This window comes from Rhincodon typus, chromosome 1 (genome assembly GCF_021869965.1).
Source record: "Rhincodon typus isolate 14 chromosome 1, sRhiTyp1.1, whole genome shotgun sequence".
Classification (NCBI taxonomy): domain Eukaryota; kingdom Metazoa; phylum Chordata; class Chondrichthyes; order Orectolobiformes; family Rhincodontidae; genus Rhincodon; species Rhincodon typus.
This window is the reverse complement of record NC_063332.1, coordinates 93,672,186-93,695,757: the sequence shown is the minus strand read 5'-3', so window position 1 is coordinate 93,695,757 and position 23,572 is coordinate 93,672,186. Positions and strand designations below refer to the sequence as shown.

The 23,572-nt window shown below is 41.1% G+C and overlaps 1 protein-coding gene across 5 annotated transcripts in view; it reads left to right on the top strand.

The window, feature by feature from the left end:
- Positions 1 to 1,544: 1,544 nt before the first annotated feature.
- rbpjb (recombination signal binding protein for immunoglobulin kappa J region b) overlaps positions 1,545 to 23,572 on the top strand; it is an 89,659-nt gene continuing 67,631 nt past the window's right edge. For 2 of the 5 annotated variants that reach the window (XR_007261746.1, XM_048594940.1), the window contains exon 1: positions 1,627 to 1,641. Coding sequence is in view for 2 of the 5 variants with exons in the window: in XM_020513966.2 (XP_020369555.1) it covers positions 1,622 to 1,641 (20 nt within the window). In the remaining 3 variants the exon portion in view is untranslated. Of the gene's footprint in view, positions 1,642 to 5,631; positions 5,697 to 23,572 lie in introns of those variants that run through there. The other 3 variants (XM_020513966.2, XM_048594969.1, XM_048594962.1) reach the window with 3 other exon arrangements.

Genomic DNA, 23,572 nt, shown 5'->3' with positions numbered 1-23,572 from the left:
AAACTCAGTCTGGTCCAATCCATAACTGGGTTTCTGTCTCTGCACGCAAAGAGCCCTTGCAGCAACCTTTCAATGTTGGTTGCCAGAATGCCCTACAATGCAAGTTTGTGCTTCCTAAGTTGCCTGCAAGTCAATCAGAGGTACCATGACAGTTGGCAAGTGTTAAATACAGGCATATGTACAGTTGGTGAATATGGATCATGCCTTGAGATACTGTTGCATGGTGAGCAACATGGAGGCTCCTTACAACCAGAGAAGAGCTAAAGTAGCCAGGTATCTGTTCTAATATCCACATCAAGAATTCTCGATCTCCAGCTTGGTTGGCACATTTGGTCAGATAGGAAGCTATATATTAATGAAACGAGTTGTAGCATCAGTAACAAGTTGTAATTTCCCCTTAATTGGCAACTTGCTGCTTCTCTCAGCACTCCACAAATGCATAAAAGATGCAGCAAGTTGCTCCTGATGACAATAGGCCTTGACGGACTTCTCATGGTTCTTCAACAAATCCTGCCGTAGCTTGCATCGTTTAGGTCCCTATATGATTCCACTCACTGCTTCTATTTCTTTCTCATTCTCTGTTCTTATTACTCTTTCAGTATCACTGCTCCTAGTATTCACTCTGTTTCTTTTCCAATGTTCTTATTTCTCTGCTTCTACTTTTTCTCATAGTTATTCTCACTCCCTCACCCCATTTCTTTTTCTTTTATTCTCAGTTTTTAGTTCTCTTCCATATTTCTGCTATTTCTATTGCATTGCTTCATTCCTATTGTCCCTGTTTTCACGTTCTCACTTCCGCCATTTCTTTTTCTCTCACTTTCTACTCTTCTTATTCTCACTGTTTCTATTTCTCTGTCATTTTCCATTTCTCTCCCTCATCCTCACTTTCTTATTTTCCTCCCACATTTTCTTGTCTCTCTCTGTTTCTATTTCCCTCTCTTTCCCACTCATTGTCACTGTCTCTTTTTCCTCACTCCTTGTCATTCTCACTACCAACTAATTAGGCAAGGCAATGGCTTTGTGGTTATTATTGCTAGACTATTATTCCAGAGACCCAGGTGATGTTATTGGGGTCTGGGGTTCAAATCCCACCATGGCAGATGGAGAATTTTAATTCACAGAAAAAAAAAATTGAAATTAAGAACCTAATGATGACCGTTACGCCACTGTTAGATTGTCGTGAAAACCCATCTGATTCACCAACGTCCTTAGGGAAGGAAACTGCTATTCTTACCCAGTTTGGCCTACATGTGACTCCAAACCCACAGTAACGTGGTCGACCGTTATTTGTCCTCTGGGAAGTTCACTCTTATTCATTCTCATTCTCATTGTCATTGTCATTGGCTCATTGCCTTATTATTATTATTATTATTATTCTTACTACTACTATAACTATATCTATATTCTTACTCTATCTTACCTCTCACTGTTCCTGACTCATTCTCACTCTTATTCCCCAAAACCCTGTGAAACCTCGCGATACACCCACCGCAGGATCTCGCGAGATATTCCCTCCGTTTCGCGCTCCCCCTTTCCCTCCCCCTCCAACACGGGTGAAGAGGGGTGAAAGGGATGGGGCGGAGTCTCGCGAGAGTTGGAGTTGGCTGAGAGTTTGTGGAAGATGGCGCCTGTTGTGACAGGGTGAGTGTCCGATTGGAGGGCTGTCGCTGCCCGCCGCCCGCTGCCGAGCACTGGCCTCGCTGCCACGGCCCCCGGAGCTGCTGCCGCGGAGGACGGGAGGCGGCCCAGACGGTCAAGTGGCGGCGGTGGTCCGGGAGGAGCTGCTCGTATGGCCCGCGGTCCCTATTGTTTGCTCCCTAGTGTTTTTTTTTGTGACTCCAGCTCCCCGAGTGTCGGCCGTCAGCCGGGCCGGGACTCTCCGCCCCGGGAGCTGCCGTTTGGCTCAGTGCGGGGGCGGCTGGTGAGGACAGGGAGTGCGGCTTGGCTCCACAGCCCAGGTCGTGAGCCCGGCTCGTCAGCCCACCTTCCGGAGACGGCTCCCGTCCGGCTCGGCTCGGCTCGGCCCGGCCCGGCCTGACCTGATCCTCGGGATGTTTGTTTATGTCTTTTTGCAGTGAGCCCTGTCCCCGGGGTGCCGGCCAGAAGATGCACCGTTTCCCCCGCACAGTGGAGGAGGAGGCAGGCACGCCGGCCAACTTTGTTTAGGACCTAAAGTGCTTAGTATCTGCTGTCCGACACTTCACCAACGCGCCCCCCCCCCCCCCCACACACACACACACACACACACACACACACACCCCTCCACCGCTCTCTCCTCGTCTGTTGAGACCGTGTTTCTCTCTGGTGATAGTGATTCCTGTTTCTGGTGTTTTGGGGATTTTAAAACATTCCGTCCCTTTCTCCTGTTCCTAATATTCCACTCACGGTGATGAAGGCAGTTTGAGAGTTGACGTTTTTGTGGTGTTTTGTCAATTTTTTTTCCGCTGAATGATCGCCTCAGCGCTCTGTCACTGTTTTACTGTACATCGCCTGGGCTAACCGTCCCCCTGGTGAAAGGACGCAGCTGGTTGCGGATTACCCCAGCCAAGCGAATCAAAGCTACTCGCCTGTGGCGCAAACATGCGTGCTTGTACGCATCAGGGTATCGCTCCAGAAACTGTTGCGTCTTCTGGGAGTTTTTCTTTCTTTTTCCACTTGACGTCCTCCCTTCGTGAACGAGGATACTGGTAACGCAATACTGTTAGCCGTTTCCGCAAATTGCCGTGAATGTATTTGGTGGTTCACATTCATCTAAAGACAGTTCACATTGTACAGCTACTGAGACTCAGTTGTAATGCTGTCAGTCCTGTTAAATGCTGTACTGCTAAGCTAGTAGATCAGCGTCAACTTTTTTTTTCTGGCTAAACGTTATAAATGTCAATAGAGTCTTCCCCGAAACTTGTTTATTTGTGCGTATGTGAGCCACAGTGCAAGGCAGCATGATTTATTATTATGCATTCATGTTCTGAAATTATCACTTTTTGTAAAGTTAAGAGTTAATTCTCAGGGTGAGTGTTATGGCAGAATTTATTGCTGATTCCCAAATGCCCTGAAGATGATTAAAGTCAGCACATTTCCTGCCCTTGGGATATAATCAATCATTTGGGCTTTTCTGACAACCGTACAGTTCAATGGCAACTTCTATTGGAAACACTTTTTTTTTATTTCCAGGTTTGTAAAACTAATTTCAGAAGATCAAACTGCTGTGGTGGGATTTGAACTCTCATTTCCTTTGAGTAATTAGTTCAGTGGTATAATCACTAAAATATGTAGCACCACTATTGAAGTTGAATCAGCCTTCCATACTTCAGAATGATGAACAGTAGTCAGGTGCTGCGAAGGGGATGCTGTAACTTGTGTTGTATATTCTAGAATCTGATATTATTGTGCAGTAGTTGCATTTTGCTGCTGAGTTTTCTCTACACTGGAGTGTTTTAAACATGTTATTATGAGGTCACCTTTTCCTGCAGCAAAGATCACCTTGAAGATAACCTGTCTCTCATGATTCAAGCTTAAATCTCCATTGAGAAAATGGATAAACTTTTCCAAAAAATTAAACTCAGGATTGAAAATTTGTGGCAGAGTTATTTTAACAAGTTTTGCTGTTTCTATTATCTGAAATGGCTCTTATTCTGTGCATCCTATTTATTTCAGGTAATCTTTATGTGGACACTTTATTCATGACTAGTTCAGGATAAATAAACGTATGGGAAAAAATGTTCCGTGATACTGTGACACAGTGTCAGTTAAATAGGCTGCTTTGCCTGGAGTGGAACTGAGTTGTGTTGTTAGGTTATAGATTGCTTCACTATCTGAGGAGTTGCATATGGTGCTGAACAGCACACAATTATCAGTGAACATCCCCATTTGTGAATGTGTATTGTAGGGAAGGCAGTTGTTGAAGCGGATAAAGATGACTGGCCTAGGACACTTATTAGAGTATTCGTATTGATGTCTTGTAACTATGATGATAGGCCTACAACAATCATGGTTGCCTTCCTTTGTGCTCGGTATGACTGCAACCAGCAAAAGAGTTTCACCACCTGATTTGCACTGTCTTCAATTTGCAAGGGCTGCTTGTTGCCATAATCTATGTAATGCTGTCTTACGTGCTGTTAATACATGAAAATTATTAAGCTCATCTTAAGTGAAAGGTGTTGATGTAGAAGTGCGCCCAACCACACATCTGCACCATCACTTAACCTACTTATGACCATTTCTGTGATCTCACTTGGCTCTGCCTCATCTTGTCATTTTCTGAAACCATCACTCATGTCTTCATTCCTTTTAAACTTAACTGTTCTGATGCACTGCTAGCTGCCCCTCCCCAAAAATATTCTTTCCTCAAAACTTGATGTCACTCCACTGTGCCCGTGTCCAATTTGCACGAATCCCAGTTCACCCAGCATTCACCTGCTCACTGAGTTACATTGACTCCTGGCAAGCAATATTCCGATTTTTAGAATGTTCAACGTTGTTTGCAAATCTTCTACATCCCAATCTCAATACTGTCCTCCAGTTCCACAATGTTCTAAGATATCTGTGCTCGTCTATTTCTGGTCTCATGAGCACGCCAAATTTTAAGTGCTACCCTATACCTCCAATTGTATAGGCTGTTGAGTTCCTTTCTTAAACAACTCTGCCTCTCAAATGACTTAAAATCTTTGCCTAAGCTTATAGATGTCTGACTTCCGAAGAGTCATATTGGACTCAAAATGTTAACTCTTTGTCTCTCCACTGATATTGCCATATCTGTAGAGTTTTTCCAGTACTTGTTTTTATTTGGGAACACCCTTGTAAGTGGCTTGGTCTCAAATTCTGCTTGTTGTTGTGAAGTACCTTGGAATGTTTTATTACATTAAAGGTGTTATGTAAGGATAGGGTTTTGCTCTGCCACGCCTTATTCACAAATACTACAGGTGTCTTTGACATCCACTCATGAATTGAAGCTTGCGACATTATTTTAACTATGCATTTAATTAGCATTCAAATAATTTTGACAATTATTTTTGAGCATCTAGATTAGATTTTTCAATATTGGATTCATAAAATGCTAAGGTTCCTAAGAGTGTGCTGCTAGTGGTAGCCTCTTAATTTACTGTGTTGAGCTTGTTGGCTGGAAGATCTAAGAAGGTGGCTTTCTGTAGTAGATGAGTTGGGAAGTTTTGTTCAATGGGTTAATTTAGTTAGGCCAGAATCTTGTTAGATAAGAAAACATCTGTTTCAAATGTCTTGGTATTCGTGTGTTATCATGGTAACGCAGTGTGTAGGACTTTTAATTTACTGCTGTGAAGTATTAGTAAAAACAACTTTGACAAAAGAGGAGAATTCTCTTTGCCGAGTAATTTTTTCTTGTGCCTTAAGTTTTAGGTTACAAGTTTTGAGTTTGATTGACACCATAGTCTAAAACTGAAGGTATGCTACATTGTGAGAAGAGATGGCAAGAACTGCAGAGGCTGGAGTTGGAGACAACATAGTGTGGAGCTGGAGGAACACAGGCCAGGCAGAATCAGAGGAGTAGGAAAGTTGACGTTTCGGGTCCTGACCCAAAACGTCAACTTTCCTGCTCCTCTGCTGCCTGGCCTGCTGCGTTCCTCCAGATCCCCATTGTGAGAAGTTCTGTTTTTAGATGAGATCCTAACTATAGGACTCATCTCATCCTTTGGTAAATGTGAAATGTCCCATGAAGCACAACAGTAAGTTCGTGTTATGGAAACTATCTATCCTTCAGTAAATTCATTTAAAGGAAAATCGGGCTATTTTACTTTTGTTAATCATTCACTGAATGTGAACTAACGTTGAGGCCTGCATTTATTACTCTTCCATGGTTGTGTTTGAGAATTGCTGGTGAGCTGCATTCTTAAACCGTTGTGGTTCATTTGGTGCAGGTATATCTGCAATGCTGTTAGTGAGTTGCAAGATTTTGATCCAGTGAAAGTGAAGTAACAGCATGGCTTGGAGGGGAACTTGCAAGTGATGATATTCCCATGTATCTAGTGCCCTTGATTTCCTAGATATTAATGATTATGGGTTTGGAAGGTGCTGCCCAAGAAGCTTTGGTAAATTTCTGCCGTGCATCTTGGAGATGACAATCACTGCTACCACTGTATTTGTTGGTGAAGGGACTGACTGCTCAAGGATGTGATGTTAGTTAAGCAGACTGCCTTGTCCTGATGATATCAAGCTTCTTGAATGTTGTTGGAGCTGCACGCATTGAGGCAAATGGGGGATATTCCACCAATGTAGATTTTGGAGAGGCTTTGCAGATTAGATGGAGAGTTACTCACTGTAGGACTCCTGAACTCTTGTAGCTGCTCATCTAGTGGTAATTTACAAGGAGTTGATAGTGGAGAGAAATTCAATAACGCTAGTGCCATTGAATGTCAAGGGGCAATGGTTAGACTCTCTCTTCCTGGAGATGCTCATTGCTGGCATGTATGCTGCGAACGTTACTTGTCAGCTTAAGCCTGAATGTTGTTTAGGTCTTGCTACGTGTGTGTGGAATGCGTTAATATCTAAGAAGTCATGAATTGTGCTCAACATTGTGTAAACATCAGCGAACATCCCCACTTCTTACCTTTATGGAGGGAAGGTCATGGAAGCAACTGAAGATGGTTAGATCTAGGTCACTAACAGAAGGAATTCGGCAATGATGTTCTGGAGCTGAAATGACTGACCTTCAAAAACCTTGGTCGTTCTACTTTCAGCTAGATTTGAATGCACCAGTTTTCTTACTGGTTCTTGCTGACCCTCATTTTGCTAAGATTTCTTGATCTGGCACTTGGTCCAATTATGTCAGACAGTCACTCTCATCTCCCGTTTTGGAATTCACCTTTTTTTTGGTCCAAACATGGCTACAATGCTGAAATGAAGTAAGGAGCTAAATTGCCTTGGCAGAATTCAAACTCAGCATCAGTTATTGCTGTGCAAGCATGCTTGATAAACTGATGACTTCTATTGCTTTGCTGATAATCGAGGCTAGCGGGATAAGTTTGTCCTGCTTTTTGTGTACAGGTCATATGTGGGCAATTTTCCACATGTCAGGTAGATGCAAATGTTATAGATTTACCGGTACATCTTGGCGAGGGGTGCGGCATGTCTGGAGCATGTCTTGAGTGTTATGTTGGAATGTTGCCAGGGTCTGTGGTCTTTGTGGCATCCAATGCCTTCAGTCATTTCTTGATACCACGTGGGGTGATTTAAATTGGCTGAACACTGGCATTTGTGATGCTGGAGACCTCTGGAGGAGACCAAGGTAAATTTGTTAACTTTGCACTTCTGGCTGATGAATGTTGCAGCCTTCTCTTTTGCACTGATGTCTAGGAATTTCCCATTATGGCTAATGGGGTATTTGAGAGTTGTTTCCTCAGAGTTGTTTAATTGTCCGCCACTGGAAGTGACAGGATGCAGAGTTTAATTCTGATGATTGTAGCATCTCTCAACCTTGTCACCTGCTCTCTATGCTCTTTGGCAAGTAAGTAGTCCTGAGTTGTAGCTTTACCAAGTTCACATCTAATTTTAGGTATGCCTGGTGCTTCTGGTGTTGCTCCTGGCGTGCACACTAGCACTCTCAATGACCTTGGGTTGAACCCTGGCTCGATGTTCATTGTATAGTAATGGATATGTCGGGTTATATAGTTGCAGATAGTGTTAGAGTACAATTCTGCTGATGGTGGCCCACAGCACCTCATGAATGCCCAGTCTTGAGTTTCTAGATCTGTCATATTTAGCACTGTTGTAGTGCCAGGCAAAGTTATGGAGGTTACCCTTAATATGAAGATGGGACTTCATCTCTTATGGATTTTGCGGTGGTCACTCTTATTGATACTGTCATAGACAAATGCCTCTGTGACAGACATAGGGTTGGGGCTGGGGTCATGTATGTTTTTCCTCTTGGCTCCTTCATCACCTGCTGCAGACTTAGCTGACCGGTAATGTCCTTTTTTGTTGCCACTTAAGAATGAAATATGTAAGAATGTTTACATAAGGCAGACTGGAAATCTGGACCACTTTTCCTCAGATTGGAGATTATGGCTCAGTTGAAACCTTAAAGACCTAAATATCCATTTATCTAGAATTGGAGTTTGTTTACAAAATAACGTGACATGATATAGCCTTAACTATTGGAAGCATCTGAGGGGTAGAATTAATCTGCACTTGGAGGGATTAATTTAGTTAAGAGGAGGTAACTTCTGATCAACTTGATTGAATTTTTTGAAGAACTAACCAATGCATTTGACACAGTTTACTTGGACTTCAGCAGCACTTTTGATATTGTCCCACATGGAAGACTAATAGCAAAGTTAAGAGCCTATTTAATCCAAGGAAATTTGGCAAATCAGATACAGTATTGGCTGAGTGGCAAGAAGCAGAAGGTAATGGTCAAGGGTTTTTTGGGACTGCCTTGTTCAGAGGAGCTTCGCAAGATCAGCGCTGTGGCCCTTGCTGTTTGTGGTACATGTATTCAAGAATAAATCATTTATACAAGAAGATTGATCTGTAAATTCATGGATGATACAAAAATTGGAGGGGTGATAAATAGTGAGAAGCATAGCCTTAAATTAGAGGAGTTTATGGACTGGCTGATCAGAAGCAAATGAAATTCAAGCCGGATATGTGGGAGGTGATGCACTTGGACAAGACAAACAAAGCAAGGGAATACAGGATGAAAGGTAACACTTGACAAACCACTGAGGTTGAGAGAGACCTTGCTGTGCACGTCCACTGGTCCCTTAAGGTGACAGGACAGGTAGAAGTGGTTAAGACATGTGGTATACTTGTCTTTATTAGTTGAGGCATAGAGTTTGAGGAGTGTGATGATGTTGGAACTGTATAAAACGTTGTTTAGGCCACGGGCTAGAGTATTGTGTGTAGTTCTGGAATCAGCATTATAGGAGGGATGTGATTGCACTGGAGAAGGTGCAGAGGACTTTTCTAGGATTTTGCCAGGGCTGTAGTTATGAGTTTTAGTTATGTGGAGAGATTGGATAGACAGGGGTTGCTTTCCTGAGAGCAAAGGAGACTGAGGGGGAAACGTGATTGTGATGTATAAAATTGAGGAGCATAGATGGTAGATGGGAAGAAATTTTTTCTCAGTGGAGGGATCAATGTCTAAGGCGCAGGAGGTTTAGAGGGGATGTGAGGAAAACTGTTTTGCCCAGAGCCTGGTGGGAATCTGGAACTAACTGCCTGTTAGGGTGGTAGTGATCGAAACTCTCATAACATTGCAAAAGTATTTCAATGTACACTTGGCATACAAGACTATGGGCTGAGTGCTGGAAAATGGAATTAGGATAGATGTTTTTCAACGGCAAAGAGTCGATGGGCTAAAGAGTCTTTTATTGCGCTATAGAGCTCTATAACTCTAAGCCTTCTACTACTCTGCCATGTGGTCTTTTTCTAGAACTGGCTCCAACCATCAAACTGCTTGCCAAAACTAAATGAAGCTCTCCTGTGCACCACAGGGCATCAAAAAGTAAAGAATAAACAAGCTGTAGTTGTAAAGGGAGTGGTACATCTTCAGTTAATGACACTGCTAAACCACAACAGCGAATTTTGTCTTGCTTACTTAATGTGCCTTTTCAGTGCAGAACTCCAGCTGGTTTTATATCTGTATTATATTTAATACTTTAACCCATTGTTGTAAAGTTAATGGCAGTTTTGACCAGTTTTAAAGCTCCACAATTTAATCCAATTTAGCTTTATGCTAATTTCTAGAGGTTTGTTTTATCCAACCAAGAACTCTTGAGCTCATTAAATGATATTTTTGAAGTAGGGAAGACCCAGGTGCTCTTGTAATACAGTAGTTGCCCTGTCTTGGAGTCAGGAGGCCTGGGTTCAAGTCCCACCTGCTCCAGAAGTGTGTAGTAACATCTCTGAACAGGTTGGTTGGAAAATTTTTTTAAACAAAAAGGAAGACCTTGTCAGATGTCAATTAGAAATGCTAACTAGGTGACTACTCTTTCATTGAAATTTTAAATGACCTGGTTGATGCAAATGTGGGAGATGGGCAACACCGGATTTGAGCCACATTACGTGCTGTTGGAGTGGAAAGAGTTTTGGAATCACGCTAATTAGTACTCCTTATTCAAATGATTGTAGAGTCACATTTAATCAGTTATTTGTTCTGGGAATTGACTTTAAAGAGTTCTAAATTCTGACTCTCAAGAACTGAATTTTAGATTAATAGATTTTAAATTTTCCATGGAAGCTTTCCTTGCAGCATTGTACTCCATAATGCTTGAACCTATTTTCAAATTGCAGTGACACTGTGTTGGAGCAAAAAAATCTAGCAACTTAGATGAAAAGCAGAGTTTTCAAGTTTGATTTGGTCCCTGTTGGGTACTTATTTATCTGCTAATGTAGTATTTAATAGGTGAATACATCAGACCTTGGCCCTGTGGAAATACCAAAAATCCTTTCAGAGGAACTATTGTCAGCATGACTAATTGAAATAATCATTTTCCAGACAAGTGCAAGAAAGAAAACCCAATCAGTGACACTTAACTGTGTTCTAGATCAAGGTGTGGGATGACCTAGTGTATGACTTGAGTCAACATTCTCAGCAGTCACACTGAAATCATCAGAATTATGTTTAACTATTAGGAGAAAGACCTGGAAGCTGTGCTGAGAGTGGTGCCTGCTAAATTCAACATTGAATTCCAGATTGGTGAAAGAGCTTGGCATTGGTTGATTTTAAATCTTAAAAACATTAAATGTATTTACCTTTGTGGAGATGTTTCATACATGGTGTAGCTGTTGTCATATCTGTGGCTACTTCTACTGGCCACTGTTGTTATAGTAACATTTGTTTAATTAGATCCATGACTTGGGACAGGCTAGCAAGTTGAATTTATTCCATATTCATGTGGAAAAAGTAAAGGCTTGTTATATATTGCAGATGTGACTAGGGATCAGTAATAGCTAAAATAATGATATCAGCTTTCAGCATTAAATTTGAGGAGCACCTGAATGAAGATAATCTTTATCTTAAAGGAGTTCTAGACTTCAGAAATTAATTACATGATTGACAAATTTGTCAGGTTTCTGTAAGGAGGTCTATTCCATCTTGAAGTAGTGATTTGAGATAAGACTTGCAAATAGAAATAATTCAGCTGAAGTTTAGGAAGCTGCATACATATTGTGTCATTGTGGGACATGAAGGAGAAACAAAGGACCTTGACTCAGGTATATTCATGTTGTAACCTCCCATCTCTAATCTTTCAAATAACACCTTAAACAAATAGACAACCTCTCTTGTTTTTAACTTGAATTGATTCTCAATGTTATTGTTCAATTTTGTGAAATTGGACACAAGGCAGCTTAGGAACTGAATGAGCTAAAAAAAGGTAAATTACCTGAGAGATTAAATTTCATTGCACAACTTAAGCTTATAAATGAAGAAAAATCTTCATCAAACATAATGTTGGCAGAGCAGATTCTAAATTCGTACTTAACGTTTTCTTGCTCTGATGAAATTGACAACAAATGATAAAACTGTTAGCACACGATGAGTTAGGTTGAATCAGCTTCCCCTTTTTCAATTTCCTTGTTGGCATATTTTATTCACTTGTGGGATGGATGTGGGCATTGCTGGCTGGCCAACATTTACTTCCTGTTCCAAGTTGCACTTGAGCAGCTGGTGGTGAGCTGCTTTCTTGAACTGCTGAAGTCCATGTGCTGGAGGTGGGTTCACAATGCCCTTGGGGAGGGAATCCAGCATTTTGACCCCGACAGTGAAGGAACAATGATATTTTTCTAAGTCAGAATGGTGAGTAGCTTGGATGTGAACTTGCAGATGGTGTTCGCTTGTATCTGCTGCCGATGTCCTTCTAAATGAAAGCGGTCATGGGTGTGGAAGGTCCTAAGGATTTTTGGTGAATTTCTGCAGAGCATCTTGTCGATAGATCATACACACTGTTGCTACTGAGTGTTGGTGGAGGTAATGGATGTGGTGCCAATCAAGTGGACTGCTTTATTTTGAAAACTGTTAAGCTTCTTGTGTATTGATGGAGCTGCACTCAACCAGGCATGTGGGGAATTTTCTACCACACTGACTTCTGTTTTGTAGATGGTGGACAGGCTTTGGGGAGTCAGGTGAGTATTCATAGCCTCCTACCTCCTTGTAACCAATGTATTTATGTGGCGAGTCCAGTTGAGTTTCTGGTCAATGATAAACCCCAGGATGATAGTGGGCAATTCAGTGATGGTGATGCTATTAAATAGCAAGAGGTGCTGGTTATCTTGTCTTTTAGTAGAGATGGTTATTGCCTGGCATTTGTGTGGTGCAGTTGTTACTTGGTACTCTTGAGCCCAAGCTTGGATATTGTCCACATCTTGTTGCATTTGAACATGGACTGCTTTAGTATCTGAGGAGTCATGATTAGTGCTGAACATTGGACAATCAATGAACATCCCCACTTTTGACCTTATGGAGGGAAGGTCATTGAAGAAGTAGCTGAAAATGGTTGGGCCTAGGACATTACCCCAAGCAACTACAGGGCTCTTGTGGCACAATTGTCTTGTCCCTACCTCTGAACCAGGAGGCCCAGGTTCAAGTCTCATCTGTTCCAGAAATGTGTAATCACATCTCTTAATATGGTTGATTGGAAACTATCTTGCCTGAAGAAATTGTCAGAGATATCCTGGAGCTGAGATGATTGATTTCCAGCAAACACAACCATCTTCCTTTGTGCCAGGTATGACTGCAACTAGCAGAGAGTTTGCCTTCCTGCTTCCAGTTTTGTTACGGTTTCTTCTTGGCACACTGCTGCCTGTTTTAAATATATCATTTATTGATGTGAGGTTTATAGTAGTCTCTAGATTATTCTAACTTGATGGAAGATTTTAAGTTAGTGTGGAGATGCAATATTTTTCAGACGACCTTGTGTCATGCTTAAAGCATAATCTACATTTATAACAGACACTAAAACATCTGTGGATATTCTTTGTCATTTACTGAGTTTACAAGGTGAGGTCTGGCTGTGGTCAAGAAACCTCTATTTGATTTCCAATATATTTCACCGTTTGCTTGAATGTGTAACCTTTTTATATTGAATAATTTTAGTGTGGGGTTAAAAGTCTAGGCGGTCTATTTAAAATAAATACTTCCTGAAAACCCATCTGGACTGAAACTACATACGTAACCCTGAATCAGACATGTTGTTTGACGTCATGTGTATGAGTGGGAATTCAAGCTGTGAAATTGACTGTTTGCCATAACATAGACATTTGCTCTGCCAATATAAACCATATAAAGTAATTTCATGTGAGTGATAGGGAGTTTCCATAAAGGAATGATAAAATCGAAGCAATATAACAAAGTTGGGATTGTGAGGTAGCATGGAGTGTTTTGGGGAAATAGTTCCATGGAACCATATTTTGCTCAAACTACACCGATCCTGATGTGGAACAATCGTTTATTGTAGCTGAGTTATAAATGTTGAGGGTAAGGAGAAAAGATACAATGCAAAATTTCAGCAATGTTCAATTGGAAATGAAGTGAAATACATGGTATCATCATCCATTTGGCTCATACTGTCTCTTGTTGTTTAACAATTGACAGTGTCTAAAATTATACATAACTGTTATTTTAAATTGAACTATGGACAATTAAATGTAGACTAATCTGTACACAAGTATCGGGCTGCAGGTCAGTGAATGCTGTTTACATTTTTTGGAGAAAGAGTGGTTTGCATTCACAATGAGATGTATGGCTGCAGGATTTTCCAGATGATTTACTGTAAATTAATAGGTTTGAAATGTAGTTTCTAATGTGCAGAGAATCTGACAAATTTGCAGGCAAGTTCCCTCCGATATCTTTCGGTTAAAAGACTAGAGTTTTCCGTAATGTTTGTTGAGGGATGAATAAATATTGATCAGAACTTTGAAATAAGTCTCTGCTATTTGAATAAATCCACCGGATCTTGATGTCCATATGAGTGGGATCTTGATTTAATATTTAGAACAAAATAGGGCATGCATGCCTATTGTTGTGATCCTCCTTCACAGGGCTGGTAGCCTAGGTCTTGACTCGTGTGGTACCTGATGACACACTTCTGATTCAGGTGAGGATGATATCGCTCTGCCAGTTTGATATTTCCATTTGTTTTAAAGTGTAACATTTTGAAGTGTGACCACTAGATTGTGATAATGGATGCAGAACTTAAGTTTAGAATTTGGCTGACCTCCTACGGGATTGCATGAGGTAAATCAGAATGGGATATTTTGTATATTTTAAAGGAAATGCCAAAAAAAAGCTTCCTGCCTGGGAAAACTTTTGTTCTTTTCTTTCTGGGCAGATTCTTGGGATGCTTCTGCTCTGTTTCAGTGGGTTCTGAAATGGCTGGTGCAATCTGTGTTCTCAAGATGCTGCCACATGAAACAGGTGGTACTGTGAAGGCTTGTGTAATTGGTTGTTGAAAGGTTTGTGTGCTCCCTCCTTTGAGTTTGCCTCTGCATGTTTTTGACAATGTCTTTCCACGTGTTTGATGCCTTTGTTTTGATAGATTACAAACTAGAGTTGTCCATGACTTGGTAAGGATGTTTAACATTTTCATGAAAGCTTTGAGAGCATCCTTACGCTGTTTGTTATCCTCCTGGGATTCTCGGACAATGTCTGAATAGAATGGTTGCTTCAGAAGTCTATGTTATGTATTCACAGCATGTCCTGTCTAACAAAACTGATTTTGAATGATAATTCCCTGTTTCTTTACAAGCACAAAGACTAGTCGCTAAGTACAGTTCAGAGTTTGATCATTGTTTCAACAAGGAACTTTGGAAAATAGAACATACTCTTTGGAAATATTATAATTTAAGGTTTCTCTGAATCTCAATCTAATTTTGTTGTGTCGTCAGAAGAGATATCCACATCCATGTGCATACTTTTTTAATTTTGTTCACCTATTTGTCTATTTTAATTTTTGTTATTTTAAAATGGGATATTATGTTAAATGAATGATGTTTTGAAATAAATATGACGTTTTACAGGTGGATTTATTTGATTTCTATTGATTATAGTTATTGTCTGTTATATGGGTTATGGATTAAGTATCTGTTTTATATTGAGTAAAACAGAAGCTTCTTGAGTTAAGATTAGGTTTCTTGATTTATTGTTACGTGCAGCAAAATACTGTGAAAAGCTTTGAGCGGCACAGGCAGATCACAGCAAGCGAGGGACGTACAGATCAAAAAGATTGGAGGCATATAGGTTACCGTGCAAGTTATATTATTTGAGGCTAGAGCCCATTCAACAGTCTGATAACGGCCGGAAAGAAGCTGTTCCTGAACCTGCTCATGCGTGTGTTCAGGCTTCTGTATCTTCTGCCCGACGGAAGAGGTTGCAGGAGGTCATTACCAGGGTGCAATAGATGTTTGATGATTTATGGCTAGCTGCTGCGGAAAGGTAGCCATATAAATGGAGTCCATGGATGGAAGGTTGGCTTCCGTGATTGTCTGGGCTGTGCACACCATCTTTTGTAGTTTCTTACAGTCCTGGGCAGAGCAGTTGCCATACCAGGCTATTATGCACCCGGACAGTATGCTTTCAATGGTGCATCAGTAGAAGTTGGTGAGGGACCTTATGGACATGCCAGATTTCCTGAGCCGCTTAAGAAGAGGCATTGTTGTGCTGCTTTGACTGTTGCATTTACGTGGGAAGTCCAGGACACATCGTCTGTTATCATCGCTCTGAGGGACTATTGATGTAGATAGGGGTGTGTTCTCCTTGTTTCTTTCTGAAGTTGATTAGTTCTTTAGTTTTTATGTTGAGAGACTGTGTGTTTTTTGTTTTGTTTTGGTTAGTTTGTTTTTATTGCACGACACCACTAAGCACTCTGTCGCTTCAGTAGTTAGTCATTGTTAGATATCTGTCCCACTACAGTGGTATCGTCAGGGAACTTGTAGATGGTGTTCTTTTGGAATTTGGCAACACAGTCATAGGTGTGCAGGGAGTACAGTAAGGGGCTGAGGATGCATCCTTGGGGGGGCTCCAGTGTTGAGTGTTATTGTGGAGGAGGTGCAGTTACCTATCCTCACTGATTGCGGCCTTTGGGTCAGAAAGCTGAGGATCCAGTTGCAGACGGCGGAGCCCAGACCAAGGTCATGCAGTTTTGAGATCAGTGTGGAGGGGATAATGGTTTTGAAGGCAGAGCTGTAATCACCAAGCAGGCATCTGATGTAGGTGTCTTTGTCGTCCAAATGTTCCAGGCATATGTGCCGGGCTAGGGATATGGCATCCTCTGTGGATCTATTGTGTCGGTAGGCAAACTGTAGGGAATTGAGGCAGGGAGACTGGAGGTGATGCGGGCCATGACCAATCTCTTGGAGCACTTCACGATTATTGAAGTCAGAGTAGTTGGGTGGTAATCATTCAGGCACACTGCATATATTTGCTTGGGTATGGGGATGGTGGTTGTCGTCTTGAAGCAGGTGGGGACTTTCCCTCGTAGGAGGGAGAGGTTGAAGATGTCAGTGAATACCTCTGCCAGTTGGTCTGCACAGGATCTGTGTGCTCAGCCAGGGACACTGTCCGGTCCTGCCGCTTTTCTTCGGTTGATTCCCAGAAAGACTGATCGAACTTCTGAAGCGGTGACAAAGGGAACAGGTGTGTGTGGGGTTGTTGGGACAGGCGTCACCATGCCGGTGGTATTCTGCTCATAACGAACGTTGAAAACATTGAGCCTGTCAGGGAGGGATGTGTCATTGTCTGCCATCTTACGCTGCTTCATTTTGTATCCCGTAATGTCATTTAGGCCTTGCCGTAGACGGCAGGAATCTGGTAGGTCTGGGCCTCTAAATTGGTCCAGAACTGCTTCTTGGCCTCCCTGATGGCTTTGTGGAGGTGACATCTGGATTTTCTGTATTGGTCCAGGTCACCCAACTTGAGTGTTGCACGTCTGGTCTTCAGTAGGCAGTGGATTTTCTGCTTCATCCAAGGTTTACAGTTGGGGAAGACAGTTGGGGAAGATTCGGATTGACTTCTTTGGTACACATTCCTCCACGCATTTGCTAATGAAGTCCGTGATGGTGGTGGCAAAGGCGTCTAGGTTTTCTGCTGAACACTTGAACGTGGTCCAGTCTGCTGAGTCCAAGCAGTCCCAGAGGCGGTCTTCCACTGCCTTGGGCCAGCACCATACTACTTTTCGTGAAGGATTCTCCCGTTTCAGCTTCTGCTTGTAAGCTGGGAGGAGGAACACAGTGCTATGATTGGATTTTCTGAAGTTTGGGCAGGGGTTGGAGCGGTAGGTATTTTCAATAGTTGTGCAACAGTGGTCCAGAATGTTCAGTCCTTAGAGGCAAGAGATGTGTTGGTGGTATTTTGGCATCACAGGCTTGAGGTTGGCTTGATTGAAGTTGCTAACCACAATGAATAATGACTTGGGGAAGTTTGTGGTGGTGTAAATCCCGTCTAGGGCATTCGTCACATCCACGTGGGGTGGTATGTAGACTGCTGTCAGGATGACAACGGAGGTAAACTCTTGCGATGGGTAGTAGGGACGGCATTTTGCTGTAAGGTATTCTAGGTCCAGGGAGTAGTGACTTGCCAGGGTCACTATGTCTGAGCACTAGGAGGTGTTGATCAGGAAGCATACCCCAAGTCGCAGCCTTCAGGATTATATCTGTCTTTCTCTCCCTTAAGACATTGATTTGCATTGACTAATCAGTGGGCACTAACTTTTTACAATTTATAAAAATGACCTGAATAAAGAAACCAAAGATATTGTTTTGAAGTTTGCTGATGACTCAAAGGTAAATTACGATGAGGTCAAAAGGAGACTATGAAAAGATAGTGACAAGTGAGTAGGCCAAGATTTGACAGATGGAGTAAAATATGGGTAAATATGAAATTATTCATTTTGACAGGGTAGCTGATTGAATGGTAAATGCAGGAAAGATATTCCAGATGACCAGAAAGTCCAGAATCAGGTGGCACAGTTTAAGGATACTGGGTAGGCCATTTAGGACTGACATGAAAAATTTCTTCACCCAGCGAATGGTGAACTTGTGGAATTCTCTGCCCTGACAAGTGGTTGCTGCCAAAACATTGAATGTTTTCAGGAAGGGGTTAGATATTGAATCGTAGGATCCCTACACCGGAAGCAGGCCACTCAGCCTGTTGAGTCCAGACAGAGTAGCCCACCCTCCTACCCTATCCCTGTAACCCTGCATCTCCCATTGCTAATCCACCTAGCCTGGACATCTTTGGAATGTGGGAGGGAAACTGGAGCATCCAGAGGAAACCCACACAGACATGGGGAGAATATGCAAACTCTGCAAAGACAGTTGCCCAAGGGTGGAATTGAACCTGGGTCCTTGGCACTGTGAGGCAGGGCTAACCAGGTGAGACACTGTGCCACTCTGAGTTATTGGAGCTAAAGGAATCAAACGGTATTGAAGGAAAGTGAAACAGGTGCTGAGTTGGACAATCAACCATGATCATATTGAATGGTAGAGCAGGCTTGAAGGGTCTTTTGGCCACTGCCTCTAATTTTCCGTGTTTTGATGTAATGTTATTTAGTGCGACAGGGATTGAAGTCAAAAGTAGGGAGATTATGCTTCAGTTACACAGGTCACAGGTGAGATGGAATACTCCATCTGCATTTGGTTACTTTATTTAAGGTAAGGACATAGATGAATTGGAGGTAGTTCAGAGAAGGTTTACTAGATTATTAGCTCAAGTGGATGGGCTGCCTTGAGGAAAGGTTGGACAAGTTAGGCTTCTTATCCACTGATGTTTTGAAGAGTGAGACCTCATGGGGGTCATGATAGGGTGGATGCGGTGGGTGTTTGCTCTTGTGGGAAAATCCAGAACTAGGGGTCATCTATTTAAGACCGAGGTAAGGAGAAATTTCCTCTCGTAACGAGTCATGAATATTTGGAACACCCTTCCTCAAAGGGTGGTAGAAGCAGAGTATGCTTTTAAGCAAGGGGTGAAAGGTTATCAGGGCTAGGCACAAATGAGGAGTAATAGATCAGTCATGATCTAATTGGATGGTGGAACTGGTTCAAGGGGCCCACTCCTCTTAATTCGCATGTTTGTGTAATTGCAAAAGCACTCATTAGTGCTGTCTGGAGAAGAGCCGTCCATTTGATCAATGTTAGAATGGTCAGCATACCAAGAACATAAAATTATTCTTTTAAAGGCAAGTTTTTCCTTGTGAACCTTGAATTATGGTCATGAGATTCATACAGTAAAGCCCCTGTCCGTGAATCGCAATAGGTGAGCATACAAGCTCAATGGGTAATAGGAAAAGCAAAGGGAATGTTGGCCTTTATTTACCTTTGAAATAAAGTATAAGAGTAGTAAGGTTTTGCTAAAAACTGTACAAGGAAATCCAGGGTTATGGGACACGGGCAAGAAAGTGAAGCTGAAGATAATCAGCTTAGTCATGATCTCATATACCGATAGGCCGAATGGCCTACTTCTGCTCATATGTCTTATGATCTTACGGCCCTTGAAGGTTTTGACCTGAAAGATGTTTGGATTAATGAAGTTGTTGATTGCTAAAGGTAAAACGTTCAGATTGCTTATAACCTGTTCTTGCCATATAAGTTAGGAATATGCAGCAATATTTTGTTGATGACCTTGTTGCCAATCTCACTACTGTTTAGTGGCCATAATGCATTAGATGGAATTTTGCACTGCACTGTGATCACATTGGATTGCATGACTGAGACAAAAGGAAATGCCTTCGAGACCACAAAGGTATTTTCTTTTGGTTTATGAAAGTTGCAACAGTTCTGCATGCCTCAATATCTACCTTCATTTGTTGAAGACCACGAGGGGACAGCATTTAGTTTTGTTGCATCTCTCAGCCCATAGATGAATGGAATTGCAGATTTGCTGAGTACTACTTGGTAAGGTAATAGTCTGATGCTGCTTCACCACTCTGCACTATTTTTTTAAGCAATTACTTCACAAATGCTTACTTGTTAGTCAAGTCCAGAGATTGATTCTTTCTCTTCTGGTCCCAGGTTGCTAGAAATTTCTCACCAATGTAATTGCAGAAATAAATATTGTTTTTCCCGAGCTGTACCAGATGTTCATTCAAGTAATAATGAAGCAATAAATAGCATGAAACTGAGTTTATCTGAATATTTTATTATTGTTTATATATAGTTTTATTTAATCCATAATGAGAAAAAAAATTAACTTTATATTCATCAGTCTGTAGACATGTAGCTAGATCTTGGATATGTTGTTAAATATTGCTTCTGATCTGTTTAAATCTAAGGAAAAGGTGTGCTTCTGTTTGGTTTGGTTAAACTTAGTCAAGTTTCTGTCAGGATACCGTAATATCAGTGGTGTCTTTGTGAACTTTGTATTTTTTAAACTGCTTTCCAGAAATTAAATGGTTTTCTTGGCAAAAATACAAGTGTTCTTCCTTGTCAGGGGAGGCTTAGCACTTGTGAAATTTATTTGATTTTATTGTACTGTGTTTACATTTGAACTGGTGTCTATGGCATCTGAGCAGTTGGTTTCGGAAGAAAAATTGCCATCATTGAAGTGTATTCCATTCCATTCCATTTGTACCTCTGTATTAACATACTCTGTTAGAAACACAATATATGGTTGATGCTGCACAGTTTCAACTATTTTTGATAGTGATGATAGTAGTTGACTAGGCATTCTGTATTGTGGACTGTTGTCTTCTCAACATTTTGTAGGACAATTTGCAGTTTTTTTTGGGGGAGGAATGCTAATCAAAGTTGCCATCTGATTTTTAGCTTTCAATGCTGGATTTATGTACTTAAGAGTTTTGGATCATAGATTTATGTGTACATGTCTTCCAAAGTACTTGTGCTTGGAAAAGCTGCAGTTTCCTAAGATGAACTTGGCTTTCAAACATTAATATGGAAATTGTCTCAAAGGCTGTGAAACAGTAAATTACAGAAAATGGTGTCTTAGTTCTAAATTGTATTGTTTAATGAAGGGAAAATTGGTGCAGCATTTTTCTTTTGGTTTACGGTGTAGGAATAATTTATAGAAAAGATTTTAATTTGGAATATAAGCAGTTCTCTTAAACAGTTTTTTGTTTCAAAATAGTTCAGGCTTGTTGGACCAACTTTGGTTTGTAGAATTATTATTTCACTTGCATTTCAGTCAGTGTGGTTGAAAGTAGAAGCTATTGGGCACATGCATCGTATTAATGAGGCATAGTAAGTACAACACTTTTTTGATTTCTGCAACTGACTGATCACAGATTTTCCTGTGCTCCCCTATTTTCCTGGTTATAAATCGTGTTTTGGCAGTAAATGGAGCAATTTGTGTTTCATAGATTGTAGTTTTGAACGCGAAGTATCGGGAGTTTTCTTTATAATGAAATGTAAGAGATGCTTTTTATAAAATAAATAATTCCATACTGCATTCAATGTTGATTTCAGGTCCAGTAAAATTGTTAAATGGAGAAACATGTGTTTCATATAATGCTTTCATGATCACAACATCCCAAAGCACTTTTGAATGTTGTGGCTAATGTGGACATGAGTTGCTATATACAAATCTACACCAGCAATGAAGTAAGTGACCTTTAACATTTTTTTGGTGATGTCAGTTGAAGGATTATTGTTGGCTACAACACTGGGAGAACCCTCCTGAATAGTACAGTGTGATTTTCTTTTTTCCTCTTTTTTTTTTTTTTTTTTTTTGTTTTGTATCCATTTGAGAGGGTAAATGGGACCACAGTTGAAGATTGTTTTCACTGGAGTTCAGATGAATGAGGGGGGATCTCAGAGATTTATATAATTCTAGCAACAGGACTGGACAGAGTAGATGCAGGGAGGATGTTCCTGATGGTGGGTGTGTCCAGAACCAGAGGTCACAGTATGAGGATTCGGAGTAGACAATTTAGACGGAGATGAGACATTTCTTCACCCAAAGAGTGGTGAGCCTGTGGAATTCATTACCACAGAAAGTAGTTGACGCCAAAACATTGCACGTATTCAAGAGGCGTCTGGATCTCTCACTTGAGGCGATTGAGATCAAAGGTTATGAGAAGAAAGCAGGATTAGGCTATTGAGTTGGATGGATCAGCCATGATTGTGGAAAATGGCGGAGCAGGCTCGAAGGACCAAATGGCCGCCTCCTGCACCTATCTTCTATGTTTCTATGTTTCTCGCTGTCTAACCAGGGAATAGTCTTAGCTGAGATTATATTCTAGAAATTGGAAAATAAAAGGCTGGTGTGCTGATGTTGAGCCAAGGCTGATCTTTGTCCTCCTTTGCTGTTTGCTTGTAAATGCAATTAAGTCTTTATTATTTAATTTTTTAAAAATACTCTGACTTTCAAATAAATTAGTCATCTATTATCCCTGATTTCCGTTTTCTCTGTGAATGAAAGATTGTCACCCTGAAATGTTAACTGTTCTACTTCCACAGATACTGACTGACCTTATGAATGTTTCCAGTATTTTCGATTTTAAATTCAGGTTTCCAGCATCTGCAGTATTTTGCTTTTTTCCTCTTTCCCTACTCTGTGACTGTTTCTAACACTGTGTGTGCTCCTTCTGCTAGGTGCTCACCGTAGGCCTGAAACTAAATGTATATGAACTGACTTTTTCAGAGATTTAAGTTCAGTGTATTGATAAATTAATGTTGGATCCAGTTTCATCCTTTGCAGCTTTATTTTGTTAGTCCCCCGGCTGAACTTAGTGGAAAGGTGAAGGATAGGAAGAAAACAAAACCAAAGATCATGTCTACACGAACTATTGGATGTGCACATAGTATGGCTTGAGATATGAAGAGCAGGTTTTAATCAGAAAAACTTCTGCCTAGTTGGAAAATGAAGTTGTTGAATTGGCACACCACATTTCTGTAAATCTGCAGCTATTATGAAGCAATATTTCATTCTTGGTTGGATCTATGAGGAATTTTCTAAGCTTAGTTCTGAAATATGGTGTTTAGAATGTTCGATCCCATTGACTTCACAGCTATATAACTGATGATTCAAAATCATCAAACAGGATTATGAACATAGTAGGTTTTCTTGGTTCCAGATCTCAGCTTACCAACAGGGAGCACTAACTTTGTTAGGTTGTGCAAAAACCGTTCTTAAACTTGAGTAGCTGCATTGCATATGCTATAACAATAGCATTAGCTGAGGACAGAATGAGAGAATGTGGTTTAATCTTAATACGAGGTAGTGTCCTGGCCAAATAGATTGGAGAACTTGAGTTGTGTGTAGGTACATTCTCGAGTAAACGTATTGTACATTTAAACTGATCAGATTAAAGTTATAGACTTGCACAGGAAAGCTGAAGGACAGTGAAAGTATTTCTTGTACTTGATGCTTCAAGGCTATTTGTGGCAATTCTGTTGATAACTATGTAAACAAGCTAACATGGTTACCTCCAGAGGCAGCACACTAACCAAAATAAATACTTTCCGTTTTGACAGCTGAAGGCAGTGCTGTCCTGACAAGGAGGTAAACAGAATCAGTTCAGCATACACTGGTCAGGAAAAGGATTTAAACACTACTGTAGAGACTGATCTATTGACAAAGGCAAATCAGAATGGCAGCTTGAAACCAGCCGTGCATGAGAAAGCAAGTAGCTGCAGTAAATGTACTCTGAGC